Source organism: Physella acuta, unplaced genomic scaffold, assembly GCF_028476545.2.
Source record: "Physella acuta isolate Inbredline_101_S28 unplaced genomic scaffold, ASM2847654v3 ptg000860l, whole genome shotgun sequence".
Lineage (NCBI taxonomy): Eukaryota > Metazoa > Mollusca > Gastropoda > Physidae > Physella > Physella acuta.
In genome coordinates, this window is record NW_026732377.1 from 16,505 (window position 1) to 33,288 (window position 16,784).

At 36.7% G+C, this 16,784-nt stretch overlaps 1 protein-coding gene across 1 annotated transcript; it reads left to right on the forward strand.

The window, feature by feature from the left end:
• The first annotated feature begins 2,373 nt into the window (after nt 1-2,373).
• LOC131952217 (calmodulin-beta) lies at nt 2,374-16,169 on the forward strand. The gene is made up of 5 exons (XM_059314788.1): nt 2,374-2,492; nt 13,126-13,156; nt 13,995-14,138; nt 14,827-15,069; nt 15,528-16,169. Exons 1-5 carry the CDS (start codon nt 2,490-2,492, stop codon nt 15,554-15,556), a joined length of 450 nt encoding a protein of 149 aa, XP_059170771.1. The 5' UTR covers nt 2,374-2,489; the 3' UTR covers nt 15,557-16,169.
• Nucleotides 16,170-16,784: the final 615 nt, after the last annotated feature.

The window sequence follows — 16,784 nt, forward strand, 5'->3', positions numbered from 1 at the left end:
TAGACAATCATCGTGCGCATTTGTCTAAATTTATGAGTTAAAAAAAGTACTATTGAAAGTGTTGGGAAATAATTTTCATTTTTCAAATTATAGTAATAATTGTCGGCATGTTCATTAAACACAAGTTTTAAAAAAATATCATCTTTTACAAAAATTCTAATTATGTCTTTATTTAGTCCTATAGCACTTACTTCCCTTTGATAAATTAGGAAAACACAATTACTTCCCTTTATAAAACCATTGCATTAGTGGAAAAGAATTTACTTTTTAATTACTTTGTTTTGGTGTTGGGAAAAAAAATAATTACATAATTAGCGGGGATTGATCAAGTGCAAATGTTGTAGGTATTTTACGGATAAGCTTGGAGTATTATAATTGTTCATTAAATTGAAACAGGCGCGTTTGTTTAAGTGAGTGCAAAAGACTAAGAATAAGTTGGGGTACTATAGTCGTTCATTAAGCTAAAACAGGTGATTCCGCCCCGGGCGTTTATGTTCGCGTTAGTGTTTTCTTTGTGTTTAGGTGGGTTTGCGTTAGTGGTTGCGTTTTGATTTGGTTCGTTTTTGTTCTTTCTTTTTTCGTTTTTGTTTGTGTTTTTTTTCTTTGGGTTTGTATTTGTGTTTTTGGTTGGTTTTGCGTTTGGATTTGGTTTGTTTTCGTTTGCTTTTTGGTTTTTTTTTTTGGTTTTTTTTGGTATTGGTGTTTGTGGTTGGGTTTGTTGTTAGGTTTTTGTTTTCGTTTGCTTTTTTGTTTGTTTTTTCTTTGTGTTTGTATTGGTGTTTGTGGTTGTGGTTGGGTTTGTTGTTAGGTTTTTGTTTTTGTTTTCGTTTGTATTTGTAATTATGTTAGCGTTATGTTTGCGTTTTGTTGTTTTGGTTGGTTGTGGTTTGGGTGGGCAATGCCGGGTTTATGATGATTACTAAACACACAGGTAATGGTCTTTAACAGAAAGGTTTTTCACAGAAGCCAGAGCAGAGCCTGGCCGGGACGGCTAGTATATATATATATATATATATATATATATATATATATATATATATATATATATATATATATATATATGTGTGTGTGTGTGTGTGTGTGTGTGTACGCGTTTTAATATGTATCAATTTATTAGACAAAAACGACACTATTCCCTTCACTATTTGCAAATGATGCTAAAACCTTTCTTATACACGGTTTATAGAGTATATAGTTTTTTTACAAGCTTTTATTTAACTCACTTCCTCTGTCGTCAGTCGTCAGTCGACAGTCTGTCGTCAGTCTAGATCGAAACGCAGGAGTGAAAATTCGGACAGTTCTACTTGATCGATACGATTCACACTTGGCACGTGGGTCAAGACATAAAGACAATGCAATCTGAAACTAAATTTGACTTAATTGGATGCCTTATTAATTTTTTATGAATTAATTAAAATTTGGACCGAATTAGTAGGCATGTCTATCCAACCACACCACACGCGTCATCACGTTCAATAGCTGCGCCATCAGGTTCAATAGCTGCGCCATCACGTTCAATAGACGCGCAATGGTTTTTAGTCATGTAACACTATTGTAAATAAAACATGTAAAGTACTGAAAAAAAAATTCATAAAAAACGTTTTAATAACAAGCTTTTATGTACTAATGCACTAAAAAGTAGAAAATAAATTATACACTACTATTTAAATTGCTATAAAGAAAAACGTGGGTCTCTTCTCAAATATTAGTAAAGGTATCCAATAGGTACTAAAGTACTAAAGTGACCCACGCTTTTCTTTATAGTAATTTAAATAGTAGTGTATAATTTATTTTCTACTTTTTAGTGCATTAGTACATAAAAACTTGTTATTAAAACGTTTTTTTATGAATTTTTTAAAATCTTCTTTAATAGTTTAATTTTGTTTTATTTTACTTTAAAAAAAATCTCCTAGTCATTCTAGTTTGTTTTGTTTAATTGGTTTTTTAAAAAGGTGTTATAGTGTTAGTTTAGGCTGTATTTTAACATACATTATTAGAGTGGTTTAAGCTCGTATTATTCTATAACTATTTTTTAAAGGATTATATTACATCCTGTCTTTTGAAACTTTATCTCAAAATTGACTGTTTCATTCTACACCCTACCTACCCATATTAAATTTTTTATGAACAGTTTATCTTCTTCTGTTTACATAACTCTGGTTTGAATTATTTTAAAACAACTGAAACATAATTTAATGCAATCATTCTATTAAAACGGCAAATATATGAAATAACTTTCAATTATTCTAACATGAAATTGAAATGTAAGAGAGCCTACACCAACCGCCAAACGTACACTGGTTAGGGAAAATAACTTGACACCAGTCGGCATGTCACTACTAGTCGCCCGTGTTTGTCTGGGCAGGGTTTTGCCCCCTTGCGACAACTTCCTATGGGGGAGTGTAGAAATGTAGAGATTCCCCGGTCTGCAGTTCATTGCCGCAGTATCGTTCAGACGGACTAAGGGGGCTTAACTCTACACGTAAAAAATGGTAAGGAAATGTTTAAAGCTTTATTTTTTTTTCTTAAAGGAAGTTATTTAGTGGAGTTTTTAATATTATAATAGAATTTAAATGAATTGCTAAACTTAACGTCTTGTATTAAAGTATTAGAACTTATTTTAAAAGTATACACACACACACACATATATATAGGCCTATATATATATATATATATATATATATATATATATATATATATATATATATATATATGTATATATATATGTGTGTGTGTAAGTATATATAGATATATGTTTTGATATATATATATATAATATATACAAATATAATATACACACACACACACATATATATATATATATAATATATATATATATATATATATATATATATATATATATATATATATATATATATATATATATATATATATATATATATATATATATATATATATATATATATATATATATATATGTGTGTGTGTGTGTGTGTGTGTAAGTATATATCGATATATGTTTTCATATATATATATAATATATATAAATATAATATACACACACACACATATATATATATATATATATATATATATATATATATATATATATATATATACATACATACATAAACTATATACATATTTATACATACACTGAATATTTAAAGCCCTTTATAAGTAGGCAAGTAGACATAATGTATATCTAGTGTTTTCTGAGTAAAATAGTGGTGTGTATATTTAAAAATTTGAAAATAGAAGTTTACCTAAAAAATTCTTCAGTTGACGCAGTGGTCCATAATCATATGTTTAATTATCGATATGTGTGTTTAGGCAGAGGGGTTGAAAAATTCCGTTAGCGGTTACATTGCTAGCGATCTTGAACTACTCATATAAACGATACCTGAAGATAGAGTTTCAAAAAAAAGTTACTTAAATTAATATATTATTGTTTGTGCTAAAATTAGGTTCAATTTTTGTGACAAAACAGTATCGATACCCTGGGTGACCAACTAAAAATAGAAATTAATGGTCGACTGTTCTTCATAAAGAAAAAGTACGAATTTGTTTTTTTTAGCAATGAAGTAGGTCTTATACTTAGGTAAGAACAATTGTAGGTCAATCCCATCTACATTGTTGGGTAACACGTTTGAGTTGGGAGGTGGGGGGGGGGGGGGGGAAGGAGTGGAGGGTGGGGGTTAACTGATGTTACTATTGACATCGACATCCCCTGTCAACAATGGCTTTAAATACAGTCGTCTCCCTTGTGTTGTGTATTGTGTGTGTGTCTGTGTGTGTGTGTGTCTGTATTGTGTGTGTATGTGTGTGTGTGTGTGTGTGTGCGCACGAAGGTCGCGTGTAACTTAATCTCTGTGGTCACGGTGTAGAGGATTATCCCAGCTAACGCCGTCGTGGATTTATAGTGATGACGGCGCAGGATCAAATTGTTAATCCGACTAGAATAAAGAGGAACAAAAATTAATATTAGTGTTTTCAACATTAGTTAGTTACTATTTGAAAAAAAGGTATTTTTGTTTTTCAGTTACAATTAGGAGATGGACTGTGACGTATATTTTCATTATAAAATGTGACTGTTCTTTGGAAGTGACATACAATTTACTTAAGAAAAGGAGTTCATTCCGTAAAAAAAAAAAAAATGTGCTTTAACCTTAAACCTAAACAACATTCAATTAATCGGGAATTCCCGACTCACGATTAACTTAAGCGAACAGACCTATATCGGGTATGTTACGTCACATCCGGTCACCTTGTAAGTAATCAGCGTCACTGATACAAGTTTCATTCCCCAGGGGGAGAAAAGGGGAGGGGGTGGGGGTTTCAAGGGGGCTTGGCCAACACGTGATTAATTATTAGTCCCGGAGCTTAATGACCGTGTCGGCGTGTGTGGGTGTAGCACAGATAAGCGCACGGGCCCGGGCTGGTCAGTGGCGACTGTGGCAAAGGTCAAGGTCGGTGTAACCCAAGAACGAGATCTCGACCTGGCTCGCGCCGCTTAATTACCTAGGTCGGGGGGGGGGGGGGGGGGTGGAGTGGGGGTTAACCTAATCAGTCGCCTTTCAATCGGCGATTCTCAAACTGTGTATCATGCTATGTTCAACGATCTCCATTGTAACACACGTACTAGCGCCCTAGGCCGCTGACAATTCACCGCCCTCTAAAAGGTTAGATCAGCAGCTTATTTCTTTTGTCCCACCTCTCTTATATTCACTTCTTCCATAACCGTCATCCTCGAGGGAAGGTGAGGGGGGGAGGGGGGGGAGCCGGACTATAGTTATTTTTAATTTCATAATTTTTTGCCACTTTCTCGATTTTCCGCTGCTTTAAGTTACTCTGCAACCGGCAGCCCAGTCCGTTCCTTGTTGCCCTTCATCCAATGCCGTCTTTGCCTCCCTCGCCCTTCTCACCACTGGTGCCGTGCCCAGCTTGTTAGGCTCTATCGCAGAAAATATTTACATCAATGGAAAAAAAAAATACCACCTGGGGCGGACCCCCCCCCCCCTCACAGCTACGCCACATGCTCTTGTTACATGTTTGACACTTCATGGAGATCTGACGACACATACCTGAACCCCCCCCCCCCCCCCCCCCATCACCACCACTAGAAAATTCCAACTAAAATCACTGCTGGAGTCCAAGTATTTTTACTTTCTCGTATATACGAAGTATAGAGAAAGTCTTGTAATCGTGCAAAAAAAAAAAAAAACATCGAGATTTTTATAAATCTCGACGTTTTACACCTCACTGATACGGAAAAACATAACTTTGCAATCTTGTCCGTATGTCTGTGTGTCTGTGTGTCTGTGTGTCTGTGTGTGTGTAAACACGATAACTTTAGTACCGTTACCGCTAGGTATATGAAATTTCATATATAAGTATTTTATCAAAATCGTAGATCCGTATCAACTTTTTAAAAACCAGATTCATCGCTTGCATGTTAATTAACGGCTTTTTTTCCTCATATTGACTCGTATTAAAACTATCTTAATGAAACATTCTAATTCAGACCATTGTATTTCCTTAAAATAAAAACGATTGAATCGTCAAGTTATCAAATCCTCAAACTGTTAACTAACTACCAGACCGGATTTAGCGTTGATAAGACCCTAAGCTATTTCAATATGGGGCTAGTTTTCAGTGCAGATATTAGATCTAAACGTCAGTGCCAAATATTTGCGTTTTAAAAAAAAAGACGTTTGCCGACCAAAAAAAAGTGTGTTTATAACTGTAGTGAAAACATACCTCGGTCTCCACCGCGATTTAAGAAAATTAAAAATAAATTTGGCAAGAAAATGCCCAAAATGGTTTTTAAAAAAATATTTTTGGGGGGCCCCAAAGAAATCGGAGGCCTAATCTATAGCTTGTCAAGCTTTTACGTAAACCCGGGGCCCTGTTTTACTAGTATGTGCTCTGGAGTAAATAGAAATAACAGCAAGTATTAGCATTCTAAAAAAAAAGTATTCTTTTACAGTGGCGTCGCTAGGTCGGGTGTCACCCGGTGCGGCACTTCACGGTGTCACCACCCTCTAAGAAACAAAGTATCTATATAGTACTTTATATATTATATATATATATATATATATATATATATATATATATATATATATATATATATATATATATATATATATATATATATATATATATATATATATATATATTGTTTGTTAGGCCACATACGCGCACTTGTAAACTTTAATCACTGCAGGCTAAATAGTAACGATGTTTATCTACAGTCTGTTAATGATGCAGTTGGATGTAGTTTTTTTTGTATTTAGCACGTTTACTTCATGGTGTCATCCCCACCCCCTAGTAATAATTGTCGATTTGTGCGTAAAAGACTTTTTAACTTTTTTTCTTCTGTACATTTTGCAATTTTTTTGCCATGGTGTTTACCCCCCCCCCCCCCCGCCCCCAAATGGTGTTACCTGGTGCGGTCCGCACCCCCTGCCCTCGCTACGCCTCTGTTCTTTAAGTTGTGTATTTGTAGTCACGTGACATGGACAGGATGTTTGTAGTGGGGCGGGGAGGGGGGAGTTACTGGTACCCTGGCAGTGTGTTTTATCCTGCGGGTTGGTGACAGAGTTTCTTTCGGGTATCTCTTAGATGGCGGCGAAGGGAAGGGAGTGGCAATCTTTCCTATAGGAAACATTTTATATACAAAACATACACTTCAAGTAGTGTCGGGACCCCCAGGAATTTAAGTGCGCCCCCCTTCCCCGAAAGCTTGAAGTGCACCCCTCCCGTAGATAAAGGTTTAAAAGAAACCCGATTTGGTGATAGTGAGTGTTCGGGAGCGCCCCTTATACCTACAGTTCAAGCGCCCATGGGTGTAGTTGTTCCGTTATTTATACGACATTTCACAATTTGCTGTCTATAGGGTAATGTTTTAAAATTGTGATTTAAATTGCAACACAGGATTTTTCCCGAGCTATTTAAAAAATAAAATAAAAATCTTTTAATAGCCATGTTTATTCACGAATTAAAAACAAGTTACCTTAGTCTTGGCAGTTTTAAAACCACGAGCAAATATTTGCCATGACGCCATTGACTCAGATTTGAAATCTGTGGGTTTTTTTTTCAATCGCCCTTATCTTATACCCGTCATGGTGTCTCTAGGTTTTAGTATATGGGTGTAGCCGCAGGTCTGTCTGTCATAAGCGTCAGTCACTGAAGTTTAGTTGCACGGGTAAAAAGGGAGGGGGGGGGGGGGAAGGGTGAAGTTATAAACTCTGTTTTTTTTTATTTGACGTGTGTCATATTGCGCATACCATACTGAGCGCGTAGAGGGGGGGCGTTGAATTTCCAAGTAGATTGTGGGAACATTGTAATAGGATACGCGAATATGCTTGGAAACTTGGAGAAAAAAAAATAGTCGCTGAGCCGACTCAGCATATATTGTGTACCAAGCGGCTGCCGGAGGAAGTCTGTAGCGATAGGGTTTAGTCACTAGGCCTTTTTGAAGGCCGTTAGGTTTGATCATCAAAAATCAGATTATGAATCATATGAGTCAGGTGTGTGTCTTGACTTTCACTGAACCCCTGCGACTGACTCATCGATCGAGCCCAATTTAAGAACCACTGATGTTTCTGTTAAAGCTAGACTTATGCTATCTAAAGATAAGATCGGGAAAAAAGTTATTTCGTAGTTCAGCTTAGCCACAGGATTCTATGTAGGGTATGCTTAGAATCATTTTAAAGATAGATACGATAATTTTTTAATCATACCACAAAGTTACCCCATGCTAAGCTTTTGTCAGAATTAATTATAGCATGCTCTTAAATCAATAAAAATTGATTTGTTAAAAATATAACTTTAATTTTTAAATAAAATCGTTATCAAGTCTAATTGAAATGTTAACAACATATAGGTAGTAATTTTTTTTTTTTAATCACAGGAAATCGAAACTTGATTTCTTAGAATTCTTTTTTTTCCTTTATTTCAAGAACTACCAGTGCGACTTATACTACATTAAACATTTTTAAATGCCAGAATCTCGTCGCATTAGTCGCGGGGATGTGTCGCCTGAGGGTCGCTGGTCAACTAGAGGCTAATGTCGCTGGTCAACTAGAGGCTAATGGTCGCTGGTCAACTATAGGCTAATGGTCGCTGGTCAACTAGCGGGTAATTGTCGATGGTCAACTAGAGGCTAATAGTCGCTGGTCAACTAGCGGCTAATGGTGGCTGGTCAACTAGCGGCTAATGGTCGCTGGTCAACTAGAGGCTAATGGTCGCTGGTCAACTAGAGGATAATGGTCAACTAGAGGCTAATGGTTGCTGGTCAACTAGAGGCTAATGGTCGCTGGTCAACTAGAGGCTAATGGTCAACTAGAGGCTAATGGTCGGTGGTCAACTAGAGGCTAATGGTCGCTGGTCAACTAGAGGCTAATGGTCGCTGGTCAACTAGAGGCTAATGGTCGGTGGTGAACTAGAGCTAATGGTCGCTGGTCAACTAGAGGCTAATGGTCGTTGGTCAACTAAAGGCTAATGGTCGCTGGTCAACTAGAGACTAATGGTCGCTGGTCAACTAGAGGCTAATGGTCGCTGGTCAACTAGAGGCTAATGGTCGCTGGTCAACTAGCGGCTGATGGTCAACTAGCGGCTAATAGTCGCTGGTCAACTAGAGGCTAATGGTCGGTGGTCAACTAGAGGCTAATGGTCGCTGGTCAACTAGAGGCTAATGGTCGCTGGTCAACTAGCCGCTAATGGTCGCTGGTCAACTAGAGCAAAGGTCGCTGGTCAACTAGAGGCTAATGGTCGCTGGTCAACTAGAGGCTAATGGTCGCTGGTCAAATAGTGGTCAAAAGTCGCTGGTCAACTAGAGGCTAATGGTCGTTGGTCAACTAAAGGCTAATGGTTGCTGGTCAACTAGAGACTAATGGTCGCTGGTCAACTAGCGGCTAATGGTCGCTGGTCAACTAGAGGCTAATGGTCGCTGGTCAACTAGCGGCTGATGGTCAACTAGAGGCTAATAGTCGCTGGTCAACTAGAGGCTAATGGTCGCTGGTCAACTAGAGGCTAATGGTCGCTGGTCAACTAGAGGCTAATGGTCGCTGGTCAACTAGCCGCTAATGGTCGCTGGTCAACTAGAGCAAAGGTCGCTGGTCAACTAGAGGCTAATGGTCGCTGGTCAACTAGAGGCTAATGGTCGCTGGTCAAATAGTGGTCAAAAGTCGCTGGTCAACTAGAGGCTAATGGTCGTTGGTCAACTAAAGGCTAATGGTCGCTGGTCAACTAGAGACTAATGGTCGCTGGTCAACTAGCGGCTAATGGTCGCTGGTCAACTAGCGGCTAATGGTCGCTGGTCAACTAGAGGCTAATGGTCGCTGGTCAACTAGAGGCTAATGGTCGCTGGTCAACTAGAGGCTGAAGGTCGATGGTTTTCTAGCTAGTCAGTTGCTGAGACGATTTGTAATTGGCCAGTTTGGGTTGAAATTTCGGTGCTATAAATAGCTCATGAGGCAATGATCATAAAAAAATCGATCTGGGAGACAAAAATAATGTTCACATGTAAAAATTGCAATGTTACGAAATAGATACAGTAAGCTTTTCAATACGCCCTATCAGTTAATTCAGGTTATGTAGTACCAAACAAAATAGTACCAAACAATGATTCTCACCTAAGCTGCTAGATTTGACTGAGCTAGCTGTAACATATATCGATTACCTACATTTTCAACAAGCAGGTAAATCTTAAACTGGAAAAATATTTTATTTTAAATTTAACATTGCCTAATTTTTAATTGCACCCCCCCCCCCCCCACACACACATACACACATTCCACTCTACACACGATTAACACAGCTGACGAAACCCCCCCCCCCCCCCCCTGTGTAGTTGTGAAATACGAGCGTTACGACACAGCCTTGGTATTTCCTCGTCTAAAAATGATCTTGACGACACAGCGAGTTAATGAAAATATAAGGTGTCAGTCAAATCTTGTGTAGGGCATTTCTCATTGGCTTTGAGATATTAACTAGATCTAAATGATATAGTCCGGTATAACACAGGGGTAAGGGAAATAACTGTGTCGGGTGTTAGGGGTCATATGGTTTACATAGGACATAGCTAGTTGCTAGGGTAGATAATTCTTGTGGTGGGATAATTAGGTATAAAATTTGGAATGGGATAAGGCAGATGCTGAGATAATCGCTAATTAGTACGGTAATGAAGTAGAATACGTTTATTGGGATAATTTGTATAGTAGTGATAATGAGATAATTCTGATGGTGTGATAATGACGTAAAGTTAGATCAGCAGTGGGATTGTTAGAATAATGGAGTTTTACTAGTTATGGAATGTTTACAATAGTGGGGCAATGTGAGCTTAGATTAACTGTTGGGTAGTAGGAACATACGTGTAGCACAGAGGCGTAGCGAGGAGGGGGCGGGGGGTGTGGACCGCACCGGGTGACACCATTTAGGGGGGTGACACCAAGGCAAAAAAGAGCAAAATAAATAGAGAAAAACTTGAGGGGGGTGCAAATCGAACATTTGAGGGGGGGGGGGGGTGAAAATCGAAAGTTTGAAAGTTTGTCCCCGGGAAGGGTCGCTACGCCTCTGTGGGGTGACACCATTAAGTGCCGCACCGGGTGACACCCGACCTCGCTACGCCACTGGTGTAGCATATTACATAATAAAAACATTGTGATAGTTGAATATCATGGATATTTCGCTAATAGCGTTAGTTAGTGAATTTGGAGTTTGATTATAATTTTGGATGTTGAGTAAATTAGATATGTATAATACAGGTTGTTGGATGATAGAATTAGTGAATAATAATGGCTGTTGGGGAATATTGATAGTTAATTATAGGTATTATAAGATCAAAAGTATAGTTGGATGACACGAGAAATATGATATTATATAAACTCCGATAGTTAGGATAGTAGGGATAATTGGGATATTAATGTGATAATATCGATACTGGGATAAAAAGTGTGAATATAAACAATATAAAAGTGCAAATATTTGAACATTAACAGTATTATTTAAATGATATGTGTATTTGTGGAGTTTTGGGATAACACAAATAGTGGGATAGTTGACATATTATACATATTAAATTTACTGGATGAAAAGGATAGTGGTTTTTAACTAATATTTCGGATACCAGGATAATCCGGATAGCTGGATCACAAACTAAATGGGATAATGCTGGCACTGAAGGGACATCAACAAGTGTAACAGTGCTTGTGTTCCGTTTGTTTACCGCACGGTAGTGACTCACTCCTGTGGTGGCAGGACGTAATGATGCGCTCCACTGATCCGGAACGTTACCACACGCCATTGAACGCGAATGGGAAGCTTAGGGGTACAAAAGTACAAACACGGGGGTGGGGAGAAAATAGGGTGGTGATTCTGTTAACCATTGAAACTATTTTGTAGAGATGACAGCTGATAAGGAGAATGACATAGAATAGATTAACCTTATTCATGTAGTTATGGCTACATTCTCTTTAAGGAAACGGGCTAATCTCATATGTGTAGCTTTTGCTACATTATCTTTAAGGAGACTGTTTAATCTCATATTTGGATCATTTTGCTACATTCTCTTTGAGGAGAATGTTTAATGTCATATTTGTAGCTTTGGTTAGATTTCTTTAAGCAGACTGGTTAATTTCATATTTATAGCTTAGCCTAGATTTCTGTAAGTAGACTGGTTAATCTTATATTTATAGCTTAGGCTAAGGAGATGGGCACAGACTAAGTTAACCTCGATTCTGAAGCTTTGGCTTTATTCATAGTTAGTGTTTTAATAAAATAAGGGGAATTGATGAAGTAGCAGACACGAAGCTAAATCACAATTGGATGTTTATTTTCATTTGACATAAATATACAAATTTTTAAAGCATACACAGTGTAGGTATTGGAAGGCGTGGTGGAGCAGGCGAATCATCATCATCATCATCATTTCCCGTTCGTGCCCAAGACACATGGGGCAGATGAAGTAGAGTTCATCTGCTTCAGAGACCTCGGTATATGAAGTGTGGTCGGCACAATGCCAAGCCGCCCTTGTTTCCCTAACATAGGTTAGGTAATCACCAAAGCTGGGTGGACTCAGGAACGTTCCACTGATTTGAACCTGGATTCGAACTCGAGACTTTCGAGGGCTACAACTCCAAGAACCAAAACAAAGTTACCCTTTCGAACCTGGTGGTCCACGGGACAGATGAAGTAGAGTTCACATGTGCCTATGAAGGGATAGTGCTGTCAGCCGCATTTACTTTTCCTAAATTCAGGTACTCACCAGAGCTGGGTGGACTCTGGGACGACATGCGGACTCAAGCCCGGTATTCGAACTCGGGACTGTGACCAGTTGTGCTCTCTACCTTCCGATCATGTCGTCCCATGATAAAAAAATTTGGTAATAACACAAGCCGCCTAATTTTTAATCCAGTTTAATCTCTTCATATAATCTAGTAAGAAAAAAAGCAAAATATTTTTTTCCCTTTTTGAAAACTTTGCCTAAACACAAGCAACACTAAGCAAGAGTACTAGATCTAATACATGACAGGATAAGCTTAGCTGTTGTTGTGATTTTTTGTTGTTGTTGCGTGTGTGTCATTTAATCCCATTTTTATAATTCAGCAAACAATTTAAAATTAATACTAAGTGCTTAATCACTCTCCACTTAATCCGTTTCAGTTCACGTCAAAGGTTCTAAAAATGTCAAGTTTATATTTTATTTTAATTTTTTTTTCGTCACATGATATTAATATTTACTAGAGGAACACCTAATTCAATTTTTAAAATAAAAAAAAACAAGATTGTTAACGTAATGTGTTTCTTTAGTTGTAAGTTGTTCGACGCTTACGTATGTGAAGTTCATTACGCGCCGTCTATTACTATGAGACATATCTTAAACACTGGTTAAAGTATGTATATTCTATATATAAATTACATATTTTTTCCTTTTTCTTTGAGGGGTTGGGGGATTTGACATGATTTGGGTGGAGGAGGTGGCAACCCCCACACCCCTCCCGAAGAGAAGCCTCAATTAGACTCCAAGGAATTTGTTTGTATAAATAATAGCCAATGATATTTCCATATGCACTGATCTAATTGTTTCGCTACTTTCCTTTTCAGTCGGCAATTCTTTTACGAATAATTGTATTACCACACATTTTTTGTCTTTTTTTTCAGACGGAACAACTCACAGAAGAGTCAATAGCTGGTGAGTTATGGTCCTTGACTTCCTATACACCACACTGATTAACGCTGATAAATTAGGACGCATCTTTTAGGACAAATAATTAGGCCACAGCTAAGTTAGGAGAACATTTCTTGGGTCGCAAAACTTACGACACATTCCTGCTAGGCTTAGGACAGACACGCTAACACATCTCTGACAAACAGCCTTAAAGTTACACATCCTACGTCATACAGTAGGAGTTTCCATGTCTCGAAAGATCGCATTGAAAGATAAACAAACACGGAGGTTGAATGCACCTAATAGTTTTTTATGCTCGGGCGCTTCAGCGTGTAGCATCATTCCCGGATATGTTCAGTGTTCGTTAACTCACAGCTGTAACGTTTGGGTGGGGAAGGGGATCAACATTGACTGTAGCGAAAACTGACGGGCGGAAGCCACCGATACCCGCCAATCAAACCGATGAGCCAGTTAGTCGGAGTTGGCCGTGTTGAGGCCTGCCTGGCTATTCGGTAACGGCTATTAAGCTAACGATGATTATAAAGAAAGAAGGAAAGAAAGACATTGAAAGTGCTTTTAGATTATTAAATGTTACGTAGGAACCATAAAATAAACAATTATATAGATTTACTCTTAAGGGAAGCTACTGTGGTTAATATATTATCAAGGGACATAACTGCTAAAATGTAGTTTCACAATAACCTTCCTGGTTACCTTATCTTTAATTACCCGTTTTCTCTTTATTTGTTACTTTTAGTTTTTCAAAATGTCACTAACGACATTTTTTTTTAATTTTTTTAATTTATTTCAGAGATTTTATTAATTTTTTTTTTTTGCCTACTGTTTTCTCCTCAAATTCCAGAATTCAAAGAAGCTTTCAGTCTCTTTGATAAGGATGGCGACGGCACCATCACAACCAAAGAGTTGGGAACAGTCATGCGTTCTCTGGGGCAAAATCCAACAGAAGCTGAACTTCAAGACATGATCAATGAAGTTGATGCTGATGGTAATTCTATTTTACTCATGCTGTGTTATATTCATAATTAACAAAATGTAAGGGCGTTTCAATAAAATATTTTCAGTGCATTTTAAAACAATCAATGTTTTTTTACTAATATTCCTAAAATATTTAACTATATTTGTGAAAGTGGAATTTAACTTTACAATCATACTTAAATTGAAGGTAAACTTCGTTCTATATCTCGAATCACAATTTAAAAGTTTGTTTTAAATTCTAGAGTTAGCAAATCTCACGCCTCTAAAATCTGATATTTCTCATAGTATTTTTAAATAAATGAAACAAAAATTTTCAAAATATTTATATTCATTTAATTAGTAATTTAAAGTGCACATTTATAACCGATCTAGACTAGATACATTTATTTTGTATAATTATACATTTATTTTGCATAAATCAACATTTTACATTAATTGCTTTTCCTATTGAAACTATGTCTTATTCAAATAATTTTAACAAAAAACAAAAAGCATGCATTTTTTTTTAAATCGAATCTCGATCAAGCTCTGAAGCTATATCAAATTTTCAAAAAAAAAAAAAAAAAAAAAAAAAAAAAAAAATAAAAAAAATAAAAAAAAAAAATGTCATTTGTTCTGAGGCAATTCAAACTTTGACACTTTACAATTTGTTTTTCTACAAAACACGAAACACGAATTAACGCCGCATTTCTTCACAGGAAATGGAACCATCGACTTCCCAGAATTCCTGACAATGATGGCCAGGAAGATGAAAGACACGGACACGGAGGAGGAGCTCCGCGAAGCGTTCCGCGTGTTTGACAAGGACGGCAACGGGTTCATTTCCGCCGCGGAGCTGCGTCACGTGATGACCAACCTGGGGGAGAAGTTGACGGACGAGGAGGTGGACGAGATGATCCGGGAGGCGGATACGGACGGGGACGGTCAAGTTAATTACGACGGTAATTAAAACGTGTTGAAGATTATTCGCGTATTGTATAAAACTTAAATATGCTGTATTTTTAATGCATCCCCGGCCTTATATTAAGTTATGCAACACTTCGTTTTATCATATTCAATTTTATCTTATAAAAGTCAACACCCAATACAATTTTTAATTTATCCGACACTTAAATCAGAAATACTCACACACAAAAAAATGCAATCTTTCAATGGCAGATTTTTGTGTTAAAATATGAACGAGGATCTTAAAATACTTTTTACTAAATATATGTGATATTTCTAAATTCATCAGAAAACTTTACGTATTTCAATTTTTTTTTATTTTTTTTTTATTTTTTAAAACATTTTTGCTTTTATTTTCATTTCTGTATGTATGGAACTCCTACAAAGCCGGTTGTAGACTTATGGTCCAGATGTTACTTAACCTGTTGTTAAACTCTACCCTTTATGATTTCAGAATTCGTCAAAATGATGACATCAAAGTAACGCTCAACTTCATTAGGAAAAAAATCAACTTCATTTTTTTTTTAAAGTCAACCACAAGTACAGAATGACGCATGTGGAAACACCTCAAGACCTACCACCATGACACCATAAAATGGTGGTGTTTCAGCACACCAAATATAATCTTCACTCAGATACTGTAGGCTTCTTTATTTAGGATATTTTTTATTTCATTTAAAGTGCCTTAACTTGTCTTAAAACGTGTATTTTTTATAAAAAGATAAACAATTTATATTACATCTATAAAGAGATAATTACAGTAAGTTTCTTAAAATCTGAAAACATTCACTATTAACTGTCGGTTTTTATTGATTTTTTTTCACTTTCTTACTTTTTTAAAAGAGTTTTAAAAGAACAAAGTAATTGATAACATGCGTGTCGGACAGAGTTGTCTAAACTTCATAACATTCCGCCCGTAGAGCTAATTAACGCTATTTTTTAAAAAAAAGTAATTAACCATCTGTAAATATTCAATTATATTCCTTTCATCCTTGTGATGTAATTATAAATCGTCTATTTTAACCTTGCACGGTTTAAGTGTAATGGTTTATCTGTTGTACAATTATTTAATTAATAAATTATTGTCAAAAAGTTTGATTTGAGTTGTGTTGCCAACAATGTATTATCGAGACTAGGAAGTTTTTGTTATTTTTTCTCTTCGAAAATTTCGAAAATAGAAACACTAAAAATCACAAACAAATCGAGGATATGAAGAGTTTAGTTGCTAGATCGAAACTACAAGTTAATTCAATACTCTTTGTGAATTTATTATTTTATATATTGAAAAATTAATTGTCGTTGAAATTATTGAAGGAAATCTGCGTTCCATGTATTTCCTTACAGGCGTATTTTTTTTTCGTTACAATATACACGGTACAAAAAAGGCAACTGTGGCCAGACAAAATATCAAACAAAGACCTTTGGCAAATTTTAAAGCAACAGCCAATGGAAAAGGATACCAAGGCCCGTAAATGGGGATGGATCGGAGACACGTTAAGAAGAGAAAAAGAAAATACTACAAAACTTGCTATGGACTGGAATCGCCTGGGAAAAAGGAAAGTGGACCGGCCAAAGAAAACATGGAAAAGAACGGTTGAAGAAGAGGCTAAGACAGCTGGGCTCACATGGGCACAGATTAAGGGAGCAGCCCAAAACCGAGTCCGCTGGAAATGTGTAGTTGCAGCCCTTTGCTCCACAGAGGGCACAAAGG